This window comes from Temnothorax americanus, unplaced genomic scaffold, assembly GCF_048541705.1.
Source record: "Temnothorax americanus isolate GAGA-0224 unplaced genomic scaffold, ASM4854170v1 Scaffold19, whole genome shotgun sequence".
In the NCBI taxonomy this organism is placed as follows: Eukaryota; Metazoa; Arthropoda; class Insecta; order Hymenoptera; family Formicidae; genus Temnothorax; species Temnothorax americanus.
This window is the reverse complement of record NW_027509329.1, coordinates 1,250,001-1,269,191: the sequence shown is the minus strand read 5'-3', so window position 1 is coordinate 1,269,191 and position 19,191 is coordinate 1,250,001. Positions and strand designations below refer to the sequence as shown.

Genomic DNA, 19,191 nt, shown 5'->3' with positions numbered 1-19,191 from the left:
AAGTCGAGAAACTAGTTAGGTTGATTGAAACAGGTACACTAAGCTTGCATCGATTTCTGGTTTATATGAAGTATATATCGATCAAGGACATTTTAATGAAAATAAGAAACATATTAGTCGACGAAACACTTAGTTTCAATTTGCGTATCGATATTGGCGGATTCGCGAGTGCAAGATTCGATCGCTCATATGCGAGGAGACGACTACGTGGATTTCTAACGGTGCGTCTTGATCACGGTTCCTTTTTATTTTTCCAGATTGTCGGTGAAACGAGCCCGGAGACTGGTGGAGGAGGTGGGTAAGGCTGCCACCAGGCTGGAGTCATCGTTCGAGTCGCGACGCGCGACTATCCGCAATCTCGCGGTTCTGCGGAGCATCGAGGATCAAGCGCACGAGGTAAGTTTCGCACGAATTAATATGTCTACGAGTCATCCGTGAAGTCTCGTAAATCTTCCTCACTCGCAAACTGGCTAATCCGTACCGAAACGCCAGCTTATCTGATCAACATTAGCCTCGATGTCGCTATCGTGATGGAAGTCAGAGAAGATTACGTAGACGGACAAGTGTCGTATTCTCGATGCAATAACGGCATTTGAAAATGAATATGAAAGATAATATCTTATATTATAAGATTCTGATTTTTAAATACGAGATATTTATGCATTAAATAAGTATCTGACGGAGAGAAAAATATTAGTTATTTTAGTCTTATAATTCAAACGTCTGTATTTTAGATTATCGTGTCAATTACGAGCGTTGTTTAGGCGTTATTTACTTTGGCAGTGACCACTGTGGCCTTGAACTAGAAGAAGACCGTCGGTATTTCGCAACGTAGTTTGTTATTCCGCGTGCGCATGAAAGCCCGCCGTACATATGGCCGTTCTCCCAACTCGTTCCTCAACAATTACGCCGAAGTTATTGCACGCAGTGCTTATACTGTCTCGTATACGCGAACTATCCTCCTTCTGAGGCGCGTATGGCCACTCTTTCGAGCGCGACTCGTGCATTGAATTCAGCCAGTCAGCCTCCCCTCGGTCGACAATGGAAGACGCACAAAGGGCTCTCTATCTTCACTTCCACGAACGAGTTTTCGCCTCGAAAATCTCCGCGCTGTACAATCTGGCCGTCGAACGATCTCTCGCGTTGACATTCGATCTCTCATCGATCTTTTGCGGAGCGTTAGCCTCGCCGACGGAACACCGCCGACTTGTTATTCCTTGGTCCTTCGCAAATACGATGCAGCTTTGTGGTGGTGTCGACCAGTGGTATTGAGTTAATCCAGCTCTTTCTATCCCAAGAATAGCTACATTTTCTGTGACATTTATTTATAATTTATTATTTATCGAGAAGAATAGTTTATTACATCACACGTGCGTGGAAAGTGTCGTGTGTGGAATCGGTCATCCGTCGCACAGAGGACGCGCGTGCAATGGACCACTTTCCACGCACTTTATAATATAAAATAGGGTGTGTAACACGTGCGGGTGATCGCACTCGCCTTCGGTTCGTGCGTCCACTCCGCACCCGTGTCCAATTCTCAACTTCCCGCACTTGTTACACAAATAACTATTTTGATATTTGATATTATATTTGAATATAGTTTTATCTTCAAAGAGATAGATTCTCCATTAAGTTAAATTTTTTAAAATGATTTGAGAATGTGTGTGCATATATACACATGTATGAACTTAGTTAATTGTAAACATTTAATATTTCAAATTACACTCTCCAGCAATTTCAGTAATTGTCTGGTCGTTGATTCCGAGAGATGCCTAAAGCAAACATGCGTGTTAACGCGTTTTCCTCGTATTAGACGCCACGAAGATCGGCGAACGCGCGCAATCATCTGCCTCCCCAACGCATTGCACACTCACTATTTCCATAATGACGACCAGGTCCGGAGACGTGATTGGCGTTACCAACGCGCTCGGGTATAATCGATAATGCGATGGTTAGGATCGCGCGGAATCGATAAACGGTCCAGGAAACGACGATGTCGCGGGCGATGGTCGAGAAACGATATATTCGATATCTTTATTTTAAGGACTTTCAAATTCCCTATTTTCTCAACAAAATAATCCGCCTGGTAGAAAATTTATTTTCTCCATAACATGCACATTTATTTTAAAATCTATTTTTGCTTTATTTTATTTCTCTTTTTATTCCTCGTGTTGCGAATGTATTTTAATGATGCATTTGTGTACTGACGACCTTTAATAATTATGATAACGTTAGAAATCCGTTTTTTATTTCTGCATGCGCAGCATAAATGTATAACTTTTTGTGGGATTTGCATCGTACTAAATGAACCGTCGTCTATTCATGATTTTATATGCATGTGTGCAGTTTTAACGAGCCCTTTGGGGCGAAAACAAAATCGAGGTTGCTGAGAATTCACATCTTTCGTACACATAAGCGAATCGAAAATTACCGTGACGGATCACATAACTGCCGCCCGTCCCTTGATCACTTTATAATTGTTAATTATCCATCATGTGCACGGAAAGAATGGCCCAACCTTTGGGAACTCGAGTGTGAATAAATGACCTGGGCGGTTCGCGATGCTCGATTCTATAATTTTTACCTTTTTTTTTCATACCCTCCGTCATCAAGACGTCCAAAGCGATCAACGTGAAGAATAACATTCGTCGAAATTACGAGAACAGTTTAGCTGAAGGAGAAAGAGATTCATAATTCTCATAAATACAGCCTTTATTTCCACTTTATTCTAACCCTATTCTTAAATTTAAAAAAACTAAGAACAGGTAAAAAAACCTTTGCGGGTGTTTGATAAGCTATTTAATCGATCCAGTTTGATGCTTATGCACAATTATCAATCCAAGAGCAGCAATGTTCTTTTTCTTCTCAGTACTGAACAAATATGTCCGTGATGATTGAATTCTATTAATAATAATTCAATAATTAAGAGAATTAAAAATTAAAAGAAGAATTATATAAGACATTAATACCGAATATGGAGTGGCGATGATCTCTCCTCTATTCAGCATTATCAAGTTGCAATTCGCATTTTCACGGGGCCGCGAATTATCTCCCGATAATGTATTTTTTAAAACGCTCGTTAAAAGCTGCCGCATAAAAAAAAAACGAAAGAGACGACGCGAGTGCGAAATTGCCCGAAATGTCGTACGTGTATCGAGTAAGTACCTACGTGTACCGCTCAATCTCGTGGGCTCGATTCTTTTTCTTCTGCTGAGTTGTTAAGCCCCGAACGGCCGGCGCGGCGCGCGGCTTCCTACACGCACAAAGCATTCCTCGATAATTAGATACAAGATGCGTGCTGCCCGTGTGCCGCGCGAAGTCGCGTATATACCTGACACATAACTGAGAGACAAGCGTTAATACAACGCTGTACAACGTTGATACAGCAGCCGTTGGACTTTCACTTCGACGAAGTCGCTACTTAACGTCGCTACTTAACGATTATAATTTTTGATCGATCGATAACGTCTGTGCCCTCGACAGATTTTGGTCGTAAAAGGAAACGCGTTTCCGAGTCTATCCCCGCGCGTGTCTTGGTCCATCGGAAAACGAGCGGCGTGCAATTGAAAATAAATCCGACGTCGAATTCCCGTCGACGGGGTACCGTTGTGAAATGCCGATCGAGAAATGCCGGTTTACTAATCAACGATTCGTCCTAAGTGCATTCTTTCGCGTCGAAAAACCATAAAGGAGGCCTGGCAATTAATCCGTGACGTGGGCGCTTCCTTATTGCCGTGGTTAATCGCCGCCGCGCGACGTACCCGCGCTGGAACCCGCGGCGCGGCGCGGCGCGGCTCCGGGGCGCCCTATCGCGATTATTCATCCCCAGCGTGGTACTTATTATCTTATATTAACCGCGCGATGATGCGATCGGGAATGCGTAATGGTAATGGGTAGTTTAACGCTTCGTCTGGATCGATCCATCTATCATCGGCAAGTGCGGTAATAAAGGAGGCCGGGGTAGCATCGCGCGGGCGATAACGCGAGACAACATTATTGAACTGATTAATTATTAATCGGAACAATTTCCCCGTAAGCACGACGTTAATATGCTCGTGATTGGAAGCGCGTTAGTTATCTCGACTGATATATCTTAAAGTGCTTGAATAAAGAATTAGTCAGAATAAATTAAGAATTCGATAATATAGCGTTTCTGTCTGAGTTAAATGTTAGATGCATTTCAATTGCCTCCATATAGTATAATTTAAACAAATCAAGGCTTTACATGTCCGGATAGTTTAAAATAGATCTAACGTCAATTATTTATCAGATGTTTCATGCACGTGGTTGTCTTGAAAAAATTCATAGTAAAGAATAATAAATTATTACGTATATAATTTGCTCTTTTGTATGTGTGAGTCCGAACGTACTATATTTATGCTGCCGGTAGCATCTTTTTTCTGAGGATCGTTTGATCGCTCTACCAAATAAGCCGAACGCACGCGATCGGACGATTTTAATCTGTACGATTTCTACAGACGTTCAATAGATTGAAAGCGCCATGCTACGTACGGCGGCGTACACCGAGGAAGGACAACGCGTCCTGGCAGGGAAGTGGGTCGGTCCTGACAATTGTTTAATTGTTCGATCGAGGCACTTCGATCGGGCGGTACCTCGCTTTCACGTACTAACGGTCACGATTGTGCGAGGGAGAGACCCAGATAGATATTCAGAATTGCCTCATCAGCATTGCTAAATGAGAATATTTTATTTCGTAAGCACTTGCGATGTGCTTCGAACGAAGTCTTGCCGTGTCGTGTTGTTGCTTAATGGATGAGTATGTTGTAAAATGTTAGATGTAGCGTGACAGTGATCTTAATATGACTGCAGTTGTTACACATATGAACGTAGAATACTCATTTTCTCTTTCTTTTCTCTCTCTCTCTCTCTTTCCTTTTTGCCTCCAAGTCATAGAATGAATATTGGTCGTTCTAGTTTCAAATGTTCGATACACGTGCGAATCTATTCGAGAATATAAAAGTACTCTTTCTTGTTCTACATATCTACATTATTCTACAACATTAATCTGTGGCGATCAATAGTCCACCTCGAGCAAGTGGCAGCGCCTTTCGATCGTCATAAAATCGGCGCGCTTTGTTGTCGTTGAAGAACGTCAGAAAAAACATTAGAAAACACGCACGACAATAATAATCTCGGCGAATGCTCGAAGCGGAGACCTCGTCGTGCATTCCGTTATTACATGTTCTACATGTTCTACTTTAATCACCTGTGAGGCTTGTGCAAATCTCCTCATCCCTTTTTTCATCAACGTCGAACTGACCGGATTGACAACTCGTTAACAAAATCCTGAAAAAGGGCTTTTTTCAAAATAAAAGAAGAAAATTAAAGAATTAAAAATGAATAAAAATAGTAAAAAATTTGTGTTACAATAATGAAATCAAATTTTAAAGACATCTCACACCTGAAGGTATTGCATGGCATGCATGAATATCAACATTTTTTTATGTAAGGCTGCAGAGAGAAAATGTTGGTATTTTTCAACAGATTAATAATTAATTCAATATCTATAATTATAAAAATAACAAAAACACAACAAATTTATATTCGATATTTTAAGTTTGCACATTAAAAACAAAGTATTTATCTTACCGGAAATATTGCTGATGCGCTTAATTAAGTTTCTTTGCTGCGCGATTGTCATCGTTTTAGTTAAAGTCGAGTCAAAAGAGGATCCGAAAGAAAACCAGTCCGACACTTCTCATCAATCGTTCACGCCGCCACATGAGCGCGTCGGCGCTCTCTGTTCCCTGTCTTTGACCGAACGCCGTATTTGGTTCACGGAAATAGCGCCAGGTCGTCTCTCAACAACGGTGGGAGATGAGAACCCGAACAGGGAAAAAGGAGCGCTTGAGAGGGCTCGGAGCCTCAGAGCGGCGCGGGATGTCGATCGGGTATACGAATTAATTGCCGTAACACCGGTTCCTCCCTCTCGATGAGAGCGAGAGCCGCGTACGGAATTATGGACGTGTGTGGGAAAGTGGGCTGAATCGTCCATCAATATCAAACCAGCCTCCTCACGCGAGATTTTTGACACAGTCCCGATAGCAATTCCTCTCCCTCGAGGCTAGAATCTATATATAGAAATTAATAAAATTTAATTTAAGCTTGAAAGGTCTTCAATCAATGAAGAAATAAAGTCGATATTTAAAATTTCGTTTATTTGTCGTATAGGTCATACGGTTTCTATAAATTAATTGGAACATATGAATAAACGATGGGATAAATTAGAAATATCTACAGTATTTAGATATTTGAAACGTTGCAGATACCTTTGTACGTAGAACTGATCGTCTTTTCTTACCATTCCATAGAAAGTAATTGTGAATTACTCGCACGCGCGAGGTTATAATTTCGAATATTTTCTACGGAGTTAAAATATATTTATCTCGTATTATGTACACGATCGTGTTAAGGTGTGTCCACCGACATGAGAAATTTCCGATACAATGTATAAACGCGCGGTCAACCATGCATGACACACGTTTTATTGAAAATATTTCTATGTTAAGTTTTACAACAATACATTTGCGACATAACGAGCCAGTGTATACTCGAGAAAAACATGCGCATTACAAGCTATTACAAGCATAATTTGTATAAATTATGCTATCAAATTGTTTTTGCTATTGGGAGAAAAAGAAACGAGAAAATATCACTTTTGTCGTGAAGAATTTCTGTTGATCTTTTGCATCTTTCCGTTCATAAAATTTCTCCTTGTTGTATTGTTCTCTTATTATGCCCTATACTTTTAGAGTAACTTTCTACTTTATTTTAACAATATAAACTGCCTGTACATTTAATTGTCTATTAAATAGATCGTACACCGTACAAGGTAGCAAATGATCAGAAAGGCTCGAACAAAGATTTATTATCGACGTCAGTCTAATGCACGCGAGTATCAGAAGTAAAACGAGCTTTCTGAAAGAACGGACTTTCATTTATCCTCCCTCTTCGCGTAATGTTTGCCTACCTAAGTCGCCGTTGTGCATTTCCTCAACGCAATTCGCATTTTTCTTTTACGTTACCGTGATACGTGGAAGACTTTCCAGATTCAGAATTAATTTGGATCAAAGAGAGAAGGAGAGAGAAACGTATTCTGGAGATCAAACGATAGATCTCACCGATTCCGTACTCCCTCTTCTCCTTCTGTTTGGCTCGTTTGTCTCCGTGGACGTGAACCGACTTTTACACCCAATTACGTGCGACGGATTGAAACCGCGTCACGTTTTACATTTACCCGCACTTTCCACTAACTATCGGCCTGCCCGAGACGGCGGTTGATATTAGAGGGCTTCCCTGACTGACGATTACATCGCATTAAAGTCTCTTTGCTCGAGATTCGAGGCGGAAATTCAAGAGACGCGCCCCGAGTCTCTCCACGACGCAAATTTTTGCTTTTCATTTCTTTTCATATCGTTTTCACCTTCTTCACGTCTGAGGAAACATTGAACTGATTTTCTTTCAGACTCTCGACATGTTAACTTTCAAAAAAATCCAATCTGCCATTATAGACCATGTAATTTAACTTTTCTGAAAGATTGCATGTATTTAAGAAATGCATAATTTAGGTGTTTGATAAATAATTTGAATAGAACCGATAGACACTGTAAACACATTAAATATTTAAAAAAATCACGACTTATTTTTTAATTCTTTTTCTTATACATTTTTATTTAGAGATTTTCATCTCTATAAAGAAATGCAACTTTTCTATTTTATGCTTTATGTTTTATCTCAGTTTATCAATCGTGATCAATTTCTTTTTTCCAGCATTAGGAAGCATTAGGGTGCAAGATTAATTTATATATTTTTATTGCATTTTTAATCTTTATATGTGATTCTTATTTTTGAAAATTTTTTTTACATTTGCCAGAGCTGAAGAGATACTTGTGGTAATCCTTTTGTCACGCATGGACTAGCGATTTTCGTAGAATGAATCTTAATAAGGAAGTGCCGACAGTTCTCGAAATGATGCGCGAGAGCGTGTAAAGCGTACTTTCACGATGCGATCAAGGATTGAGTAAATAACAGTGAATAAAGCGCACGCCCGGGACGTAATGATCGCATCGTACGTTTCGCAACGTTCCAGCAACACTGTATTTTGCATAATACGCTAATCTTCCGTATTTTTCTCCGCAAACGTTAAAAGCGCCGACTTTCTTCCACTTATATTCTCCGGCTGTTTGTGGAACTTCCGGTTGAAAACTGTATCGACACCTCGACATTTCGTGGATGGATTCACATTCGTCGCCTTATACGGAATTTTCATCTCGAACTTTCCTTTCTGCTCAATCTCTTTATATAAAAAGGAACAGCGGCGGCAACAGTAAAGTAATTTGATTCGCTCGTGTAATTTCTGCTGAAAAAATATCCAATTATACCACGCTTAAAGGCACTAAAGGAACGACATTCGTGTTTCATAAAAACTTGACCTGCGAATAAGGCTTTCAAAAGAGTATTTCTTACTCAACATTACAATGCTAGCTATATTAAAAGAAGCTGGATATTAAAACATTTTTTTCTCTAAATACCGAAGATACTTGAAGTTTAAAAAATATGTGAGGGAATTTTTTAAATAAATATATTTAAAAAAAAAATTAAATATTTTAAATAAATAAATAATTTAAAGTTTTTTAACCGACAGTGCCATTTTGAAGTCTTCTAAACTGCAAGAGCATTAGCGATGAATATCGATCGTGAGAGATCCGGTTGTCAATACGTGATATATGCCGCGCATTAGAAAACTGTTAGTACCCAGATTGGCGATAAATATTGGTCATCCGAGAACTCATTGAGGTGCACCATGGTGAAGGCCGCGTTCATCCGTAATGATAGGAAGTACGGCGATTTCGCGGACTATTACCTGACATCGTTAGCGCGAACGGCCTGTTTCACGGTCAGACGCCCGTGTCCATGATAATAAGCGTTCGCATCGAATTGACGATGTCTACTCCACTCGAACTGGGTGAGCCGTGCCTTCTCAACTGGATAGTGGTCGACCGCGATTGATACCGATCGACCGCGAATGACGCGATTAGAAGTCGATAATTGGGTACCGTTAATTGGATCGTTCTAATTTCCGAAGGGAGAATAATGACATTTTTATTTGACATTACGTCGCTTGTAATCATATGCGAAGATACCGATCTATCTTCTGTCAAAGCACTAGGCGAGAACAAGATTATTGCTGCTAGGAAGATGAATGGAAAATCGGACGAAAATAAAGGCGAACGAGTTTTACCCGCGATGAAAGCGATCCTCGAGAAAAATCTTAAAAGCGTGTCAGTTACAGAAGATTTATGCGAGTTCGATCGTCAATCTAGTTATAACTTTCGAGATTTCTCTAGTTAGACATGGTTAATGAAAAATAGTAGGTACTCGTTTCTCTGCCGGAGTTACGGTAAGAAAATACGCGCAGAAAAGTATTTCGTAACTTTTCCTTATCGCATAAAAATGTGAAATTCAAAGATAGAAAACCGGATCGAGAACTCGGAACGGGCGAAACTTTTTTCAATCCAATATATCTCTTATTAAAATAATTGCCTCGAGTTATTACGGAAGAAAGAATTTTCAACACTGTATAATTGATAACATTTTACTCTCTCAAAATTTTCGTGTATTTAAATCCATTTAACAATGAGTATACCAAATTAACTTTTCGCAACGATCCTTTTCGCCAATAAATTGCAAATCGATATTGCGAAACGTGTATACTTCGATAGCACGCGAACTTCCACTTGGGCAAACGAAAGTGAGCTTCGACTCGTAAAGTTTCACTGTAATCTTCCCGAACGGTTGCCGGTGCAAGAAAGTGAGTTTACGGACTCGGGACTCGCGCGAGGAGCGGAAGGCCTCCTCCGCGTGTTGCCCTCGGTGCCACGGTGCGATGACTCACGAAGACGCGGACTCGATCTCGCGCGAGGGCAAAAGTCTCCGAAAGCGGCTTCTTTCCATCAGATAAAGAGATGCGCCGGGCACGGCCAACGAAGGCGAACGCTTTTCCCGCTCGGGAAGGCTTCTCGCGTTGCCGGGCCTCCCGCCTCTACACGCCGCTTCTCGGCGCATATCAACGCGCGTAAGACAGTCCCGGTCGCATACCTCTTATACAACCGCTTGCCGCTTATCTACCTATTGTGCGTGTACAGTCGCGTTGCTCCGTTGCTAAGCGTCGTGTTATTCCTGCAATTTCGTTGTCCCGCGAGTAGCCGCTATCTCCGCTCCGTCGCGTCGTTCCGCGGCTGAAACGATAGCTCGAAACTCGAACTTTCGCGATACAGTTTTACGCGATAGATTGTGGATATTGAAGTTTAAAGATATGTCGAAATGGAAAATTACTGAGGAATAATTTTTATCGTAATTAACAAAAATTAATTGTTTTAGTTATATAACCGATTGTTTTTGTAATGTCTAACTTACAATACGAAAAGAAAGTTCGAAAGAGAGATAACTGATGTATTTTAATGTGCTTGATGTGTAGTTGAGTATTCTTATACGTTCTATTTTTATTAAAGGATATAATAATAAGTAACAAAAAGAAGCGATTTATCTATACAGCAGATTTTGAAATTTGTACAAAGAGAATCATATATCTTATTAAAACTTTCTCTGGATATAGCGTTATAAAGATGGCCATCATTTAAGTCTCGGATGACAAAACTACTTTCGGACACGATGGCATTTATAATTGCTCGAACTTCGTGCACTCTTTTCCTTCTTAAAAGATGCGCAGGTTTTCGTACGTTCTTAATGACTTTCATGAAAAATGCGATCATTAAGAAGCCGACAGCGCCGTGCATTGTGCTTCGCGGCGGGTCGCGCCGCTCGCGGTGTGCGCCACCGCAGGATGCATCTAGCCGGGACTCGTGTAAGGTCTGATACCATTGTTGTGCCGAAGCGCATGCAAATGAGCACGCGGCCGACCTCTTTGGCGTGTCATAACGCCTTATAGGTATAAAGGCCGCATTTCCTGCCACGGTGGCGACGAGCCGGTCTTCGTCGTCGTCGTTCTTCCTCTCTCTTTCTCTTTCTCCTCTTCTGTTCTGTTCCTCTCGCGCCGCGCCGCGAAAAACGCGCGGGGTTTATCGTTTCTACGAAAGACTCCGCAAAGGACAGGATGTCCACGGGTCATTGAGTCTCCTTTCCGAGGATCCTATTCCCTCCGGTGGCTGTACCCTTCCGTGATCTCCGTCTCTCCCCCTTTCCCGCCTTGCCGTGGACCCCGCGCGCGGTGAATTTATCCCGAGGTAAAGATACTTCATAGAAACACGAAGAAGCGGCGGGTCTCTCACTTTACTCTGCCAATCCCGTGTGTGCTCTTCCGCATTATGTCACTCTTGATTAACATCGCGAGTTTTCAAAAATCGCTTTCTCCTTTCTCTATTTGCGCGAGATCCAAACGCGGCACAAACGCGAATAATCAAAGTGCTAAAAGCACTTTATGACTCTTCCGTCGAAATTGAAACCTTTCCCGATTGTCGAAAGCGGACGATCTATCTTGAGAATTACGTCATTATTTGCACAATTTATTTTTCATCCTGTATGATATTCGACGGTACATAAAATGTAATATCCCACTTGAGATTTCTAAATCAAACTCAATGAAACTATTGTACTTTATGTACTCGAATTAAATTATGTGGGGAGTGAAATAAACGCAGATTGGATTACCGTCGTTAATTAACTGCGTAGGCAAGTTGTGGTGTTAGAGGTTAAATTGTTTATGAGCGATCACTTTGACATCAAATGGAGGAAAAGTTATGGGCTGCTCTCGCTCTCCACGATTATTTTATTTCCCGCATCGTTTAATTTCCACTCCTTCGATCTACGCCTTCCGCGATTTTCTCAGCGTAGAATGTAGAACTTTCTCATGAATGCTTTTTTATGGAAACACGAGATAACGAATACTTCACCTTATACTTTGTACGTGCCCTTTTCGTTCCCTAATCGAACGTGAGAAACTGGTTCCAAGAATTTTCTTCACTTTTGTTTTTCCCTATTTTTTTTACATCACGCTTTCTGCATTAAATTACGCGTAAATAATAATTTATGAGCTATTAATAGCTAAGTAAGTAATGAGCTTTACTTACTTAGAACCCGTGTGATGATACGCGGTTATTACCTTTCACTTGGTATTCATCCTTCTTAACGTTGATAAAACTGTTAGGCTAAAATTGATCTTTTCCTCGAGTATCCTATATATATTTATAGACGCCGATATATCTATTTTTCAATCAGTTGCTTGTTACTTCCAATGCCGGGAATGATTTAACATAATTTCTTGCGCACTTAACCGTTTGATAAATCGTCGACTAGGTACATTAGAGGTGCAAAATTGTAGCAGCTCGATATTAAGTTCCAGTTAATCCATGAGATTAAAAGAGTTATATTACTTTCAAACCGTATAAGTCCGACACTTCATACTTTTTTTACCATTTGCAGCAATGAAAATACTTGTGAGAAAATTAATTAGAAGAAGCGTACTTCGTACTTTGATATATATTTTGTCGTAAATTTGTTCACCGCAAATATGTATATATATACATTATGCTTTTGATACATTATTTTTTTAATTTAATTAACACTTCTGATTTAATTCGATTTACTCTACGATTTATTCTAGTCCAAGTTGTGTAATTCTATATAAAAAGTTATGACGATGTCTACCTTTGATCCTTTTGAAAGAGAAGTAGCTTTGCCGCTCGTGCCAAAACTGCACCACTACATTCGCGTGATGTCGGTGCGCGAAGGAAAACGGTAGAATTGCGTGACTGGTGGGTATCGAGTAACAGAACCGCGCCGCGGCGTCATTAGACTCACTAGTCGTTTACCGGTATTATCCCTCGCGTTCGCGTCAAGAGGTCGTGGAACCAAGTTCCGGCCCTCTTCGCGGGATCGCGGGGTGCCGGAAGGGACGTCTGGAACGATATCGAATGTCCGACTCGCGCAATTAGAACGAAACGGAAGGTTAATGGGATTAACGTGCCACGCTCTCGGCAGTTCAAATAATGGCGATTTCGCGGGGATGAGCCTCTTAAAAGGATCTCCATTGATTACAATTGATTCACTCCAAGCTTCTCCCCTAAATGCAATTGCCCCAGGGACTAATAATCTCGTTGAACTAATGCACTAATGACAAGAGGGACTAGCAAATATTTGAGCTCTTTTTTTTATTATTATGCCGAAGTAACATGATATGTTTAGAAATAATTTATTAACAAATATTAAATTAAGAGAGGGTAGTATATATAATAGTATATATATAAAAAATAATATATGTGACAAGTTTATTGTTTAATGTTGAAAACAAATACTTTTATCGTTATATGTGTGTTAGACTTATTATACACGGAGAAAATTTTATATTAAATTTTACTATGCTGCCGCACCAACTGCGGACCATCAAGACGCCCAAGTTTAAATGCTATAGTCTTATAGTAAAATTACTATGTCCATAGCATTTAATGCTACGATCATAGCATTCAATGCTATAATAGTGCTATGATTGTAGCACTAAATGCTATGGACATAGTAATTTTACTATAAGACTATAGCATTTAAACTTGGGCGTCTTGATGGTCCGCAGTTGGTGCAACAGCATAGTAAAATTTAATATAAAATTTTCTCCGTGTACGATTACATAAGAAACATTGAATTGGTTTGGTATCATGGTAAAACACTGTGGTCATGAGAATGACCATTTCATATGAACGATCGGCGCATTTTGCTTCCTCTTTTACAACGTAATTGTTCAACTGACGTAATAACGAAGCCGCGGCGCTTGTAAAACTCGTGCCATTCCGGCGCGAAACAGCCGCCTAAACGCGGCGGTTATCGCGCGCGGCACGAGGTATAATTCGCCAATTATTGCTAATTGAATCGAGTAAAGAGCTCACGAGCGCCCATGAGCGTTTAATTACATCGACGGGGCGCGGCGGCATGTTCGTGCGCGCGTGAATTCCCACGTTATTGGATCGCGCCGACCTTGAGAGAGTTTATCTTCCGCCCCGTAATCCGCCTTCGGCACTGCTAATACACTGTGACTGATTTAAGGCACGTTTATCATAAACTCGGCGGAAAAGACAGAGCCGGTTCGCCGGAACGGAGGGCGGGAGGAGACTATTACGGAGGAGTTATGGGTGTAGATTATGGTCAGAGGGAGGACCACGAAGACTCTCTCTCTCTCTCGCGCGCGCGCGCAACCGTTAGGAGAGATTGAGAGGTTCCCTCGTTGAGGAGGAAGCTAGAGCAGAGAAGAGAATACAAGGGGAGGGAAGCAGATAACGTAATCGTTCATTAGTTGTGATAATCGCGCGCCTTAGGTCCGAGAACGGCCTCTCTCGGGCAAAAGCGCGTCTTCGAACGCGGCATCGAAATGCGCGTGCATTGCGCGGCCTGTATCGGCAATTAACTTGGTAATTAGGCGTAAAGGCGATAAACTATGCGCAACGCAGCTTAGCCTGGTACGGGCCGAAGACGGTCCGATTCGATTAGCGCCTCTCCTCGGCTCTCCTTATAGAATCCCATATCGTAACTCTATCGGCTGCCCCGTGACAGGCTCGTGTATTTACCTGCGCGCGCCGAGCGTTTCAGAATAATAATTCGCACCCTGTATTTTCTAGCGTTTCGCGGCCACTGGGGCCTTGACTTTGATACCGGCTGGATAAATATCGCGGCCGTCGATTGGTATACGTGGCTCAAATATGTCGGCTGCGAGGCTATCTTGATTACCGCAAAGTCACCGTTTGCAGATACGCATAAACATAATCTAATAAGATTGATCCTGAATCCGCGTTATACCTTTAAAGAAAGTATACCAGCTTTCGACTCCGATATTTGGCTTGAATGGAAAGTTGTCTCGAGAAAGTAGTACTTTAAATCAATTTCAGCACTAATTGTATAGGATATATTTTATAAGATTTAAGTCAAATTGCAGGAACGATTTTTTGAAAAATTAAGAACCAATTGAGGTGTTTTAATAAAGTGCAAGCACTAAAAAATCGGACAAGAAACAAATTCTTGTGTTCGTCTATTCAGATTTTTGTTGAAGGCAAAATTTTTGTGTATAAAGGATACACTTCTGTTTGATAAATTTTTTAAAGAACGCCCTATATATTTCTCTTCGGACGTTTTCCCTCTATATACGCTTTCGATCCTCGAACGTTTCCTTTGCGCGAGCAATCTATTTCGCCTGTGAAAAAATGCAGAGGTTCACGGGTCATGGCAGGAAGGCGAACGCTTAATCCTGCAGGAAGTGCACGATCCATGGATCACGCTCGCTACCAATATGCTTCGTCGTAAACCTCATGGAAACGTATCGGCTGCATGGCACGTGCACGTGCCTTGTAAATATTTGTATGATGTACGGCGTATCGTGTTCATACAGTTCGTACCTTAGCACCATCTTTGCTATGACATGTATATACCTATATAATCGCGGAAGAATGACTACGCTTCGGAATGGTAACGTTCTTTAACGTTTCGAAGAATAAATATATTTACATTTGAAAGGCTGGATGTATGAAAGAATCAGTACATAGAAGAAATTGAAAAAATATTGTTTATATACTATATATATTTTTAACTTCTTTTGTAATATATATTATAAATAAGTAGATAATATATATAACAATAATAGTATAAATAAATATATAAAATGATAAATAAGGTATATATGTTAATAAATATCAATTAAAGATTTTTTACAACTTGAATAATTATAAAAAAGATCTATATGTATAAAATGTGTATAAATGCAAGAGATTTTCGTCTTTTTTTTCTTTAATTCATCAACGTCATGAAAGTATCACGTTCGCGATCGCGCGAGATTTACTTACGATCGTCAGCCCGCTTTCGTGCATTACTCAGAGCAAAATTATACGAAGCAGCTTATTGGATCGCGTCTCGGCTCGGTAGGAAACGACAAGACTGAACTGCAAATTCTCTTCTCTCACCGGTGTTGAGAACAGGTTGGCCGTACGCGACACCTGCTCCCAGACCTGAAAATTCTTTCGCGAAGCCCGAGGGCCCTTATCGAGTTCGCTCATCTCCAATCAGGTCCACCGCGGGCCAATGAATAATCCCGGCAATATTTCGCCGACGTTAAACCGCCATACTTGTGCCCGCATGGATGTCGTTACTCATCGTTCTGCCGTGCTCTCTCGTTACTTTGTAATTATTTTCTCAGCGAGGCTACCGCTGGAATTTGCCCTTCAACTCGAGAGACCATCAGCGCATTTATAAATCCAAATTTGGAGACTCGAGTCTTTTGTACTCGTGTACATCGTGTGGATTATATGCAGATTTGAAGCGATCATATGATAATTTAATGCGACGGTAAATAGGAGCATTTGTACTGCTAATTTATATTGGAGCAATTAAGTTGATAAATGTAATCGCGTAATTACGACTGAGGTAGCTAAAGAGTTGATTCTACGGAGCTTACTTGCGGTGATATATTACGTTGAATCCATTACGTTCAAATGAAACCTCGGCATCGCGCGCGCAAAGCGATATAAAAACCCCGGTTGCTGTCTAAACGTAACGCGATCGTAATCCCCGCGAGACAGATTACGCGACTTCGCGGTAATGAACTTTAGGACGTAAATGAAAGTGTTTTACTAATGGTTCGCCGGCGTTTTATTTTATAACCTTGGATCGCAAGAGGAAACCGAGATATAAGTAATTGCGATCGCGGGGACTTTCTTCTTTCGCCTCCGCTTCAACGGATCTGCGCCCAATCTGCGGTAGCCGCAGCGATATCGCGTAATTCCTGTTGCCGCTTCGCTCGGATTGCGGTAAAAAAAGGAGGTCCGAAAGTGCGCTTCCTGTGGTTGAGCCGGTGATCCAAAACCCAGAGGTAGTTAACTCGTGATCGCGCGTTCTTCGCGGGGTGTTGCATCCTTGCTGCTTGTTTTTATTTTTTTCGGGACAGACCGTTCCGTGGACGTTTTTCCCTTTCATATCGAGAAGTCATCTGGAATCCGCGCTTCACTAACTTTCTACGAAATCGATCTCGATATTATAAATTCATCCGGTAAAATAAGTTTCGAGTGAAATTGTGACCGCGCGCGTGCTGAATGTAACATTTCTGCCTTTGAACACTGCCCACTCTTATCGTTCGCATTTGTGCATTTGCCCGTATATGGCGAGATTATAGTGTTTCCGGAGTAATCATCGCGTAATGATTTTATCGCAAAATGGATCTGTAGTTGTGTGATCTTGCACTGTCAAGAAATGAGGACACGAAATATGAAAGCGCGAATTATCAGACCCAATCGAACGATAAATTGCATAATTGACGACAAAAAGATACTATCTGCAATATTTAAAATTATTTTTTGTTAATCGAATTACTTGTAAACTTTTATAATTGACAGCACAAATAGAAATCTTAAATTAGAGATTTTGTATCTTAAAAATAATTACATGTGTTTTTATGAGAAAATACAAATTTATTTTTACATATGCTTCTATAAACAAATCGTGATTTGTGTTTGAATTAAAGAATACAGCATATTATGAAAGAATGCTATTACTCTCTTTTTTTTTAATTGTAATTAGGTTTCTGTAATTATTCTTAAAAACTCAAAAAGTATTTTAAGAAAGTGTATAAAGAATATTTTTACTTCTTTCCATTGGACAGATTTTATTGGATCGATAACTCAGACGTCACATCGATCTCATAGCCTTATCGAGTTTATCGGTCGACATTACGATGGTCGGCACAACGCAATCGCAGCGCCAGGTTTCACGATTCTCGATCGGTCCTTTGTCGATCCTTTGTGCTTCGTATTGGACGTGTTGTTTTCACGACGATAAGGCGCGATCACGAGGCGCCGCTGCCGCCACCGTCACCGTGCCGTCGTCTTTCTTGGTGGACCAGACATTCTTGTGCAATCCTTTAAGACCTATATAAATTATATATATATGTATATATCCCCGTTCCCCTATATCGTCGTTGCGACATTTCTCTTTTTCTTTCTCTCGTTCTCGCTCTTGCTGTCCACCCTTTTCTCTCGATGGGTGTCGCGAGCGACTTTTATTGCCTGTGCTGTAACTTCAGTCGTAATGTATATATATAGATGCCCACTTTGTCGCGACGACGCTTCGCACTCGTTTGCGACATTCTAGCCCGGCATGGAATATTGCGGTACACGTGGTCGATCGAGAAAACGCAATCGCAGAAGCGTGGTCGTAATTTGCGCGGGATTCCTCGCCAGGAGTAGTCATTATCGTCCTCTCTCGCAGACAATCTTTCCCTTTCAACTGGCGTAGGATGCTCTGGCTCACTCGCAAAACTCGTTTTCTAATTTGTTGCGCAAGATAAAGAGATTATTTGGCGCTATTGCATATTGAAAATATAGAATTATATCACTTGAACATTTTTCGAATTTTTGTCTAGTTTTTTTCATTGCAATAGGATTCCCTTTATGCTAAGAGAATGTAAGTTTAAAAGATTGTTACAAAGGTATGCAATGTTTTATTTAGAAAAATTGCAAAAGACAGTTTTTCTGCTATAAATATAATTTCAAAATCATCAAAAGTATAATAACTACATCTAGTATGAGTAGAATATACAGCAGATTTTTATTTTTAATAGAGATGCTTATAAATTAATAATTAACTTATAAATAGTTATTTATTCGATGATAAAAAATTAAAATTTATTACGATAATATGTGTTATTATTAATGAACCATTTATATAATGTGGCATACTCTTCTGTTTAAATATTCTAAATTCACATTGTTTTCGCCAAAGCCAGCTGCGCACTTTTTTTGCGAAACTCGTAATTTCTTCCCGTAAGAACATCAATATACTTATTATTTCAAAGGGTGGCGAATCGATGAGTGAATCACCAAACCCGGCACATTCTCGGATCGACGACGAGCGGAAAGACTTGCCGTTTCCTGGAACGCTCTGGTATGCTAATTGCCAGGTTCGCGTACGTAAATCCATACGTGCGTATACGTGCGTGTTTCATGCACGCACGTCGCGTGCACACGCGTGTGTATCGTCCTTCCTGAGTGTAGAGTGCCTGGCCAAGCACGTCGTTCGCAGTCTAAGCCGGCTCTTTCTACCTCCTCTTCTCCAGCGGTCAGTTGACTTCTTTTCCAGGGATAAATGTTAAGCCTCTAAGAGCAGAAGGATTCTAGAGGTCTAACGTATATA

At 40.7% G+C, this 19,191-nt stretch overlaps 1 protein-coding gene across 1 annotated transcript in view; it reads left to right on the top strand.

Moving 5' to 3' along the window:
- The window catches only part of LOC143896615 (uncharacterized), a 292,658-nt gene that overhangs the window by 202,368 nt on the left and 71,099 nt on the right, over positions 1-19,191 (top strand). Inside the window, 1 exon segment of the mRNA XM_077404566.1 lies at positions 258-396. Within this exon segment, the coding sequence (XP_077260692.1) occupies positions 258-396 (139 nt within the window).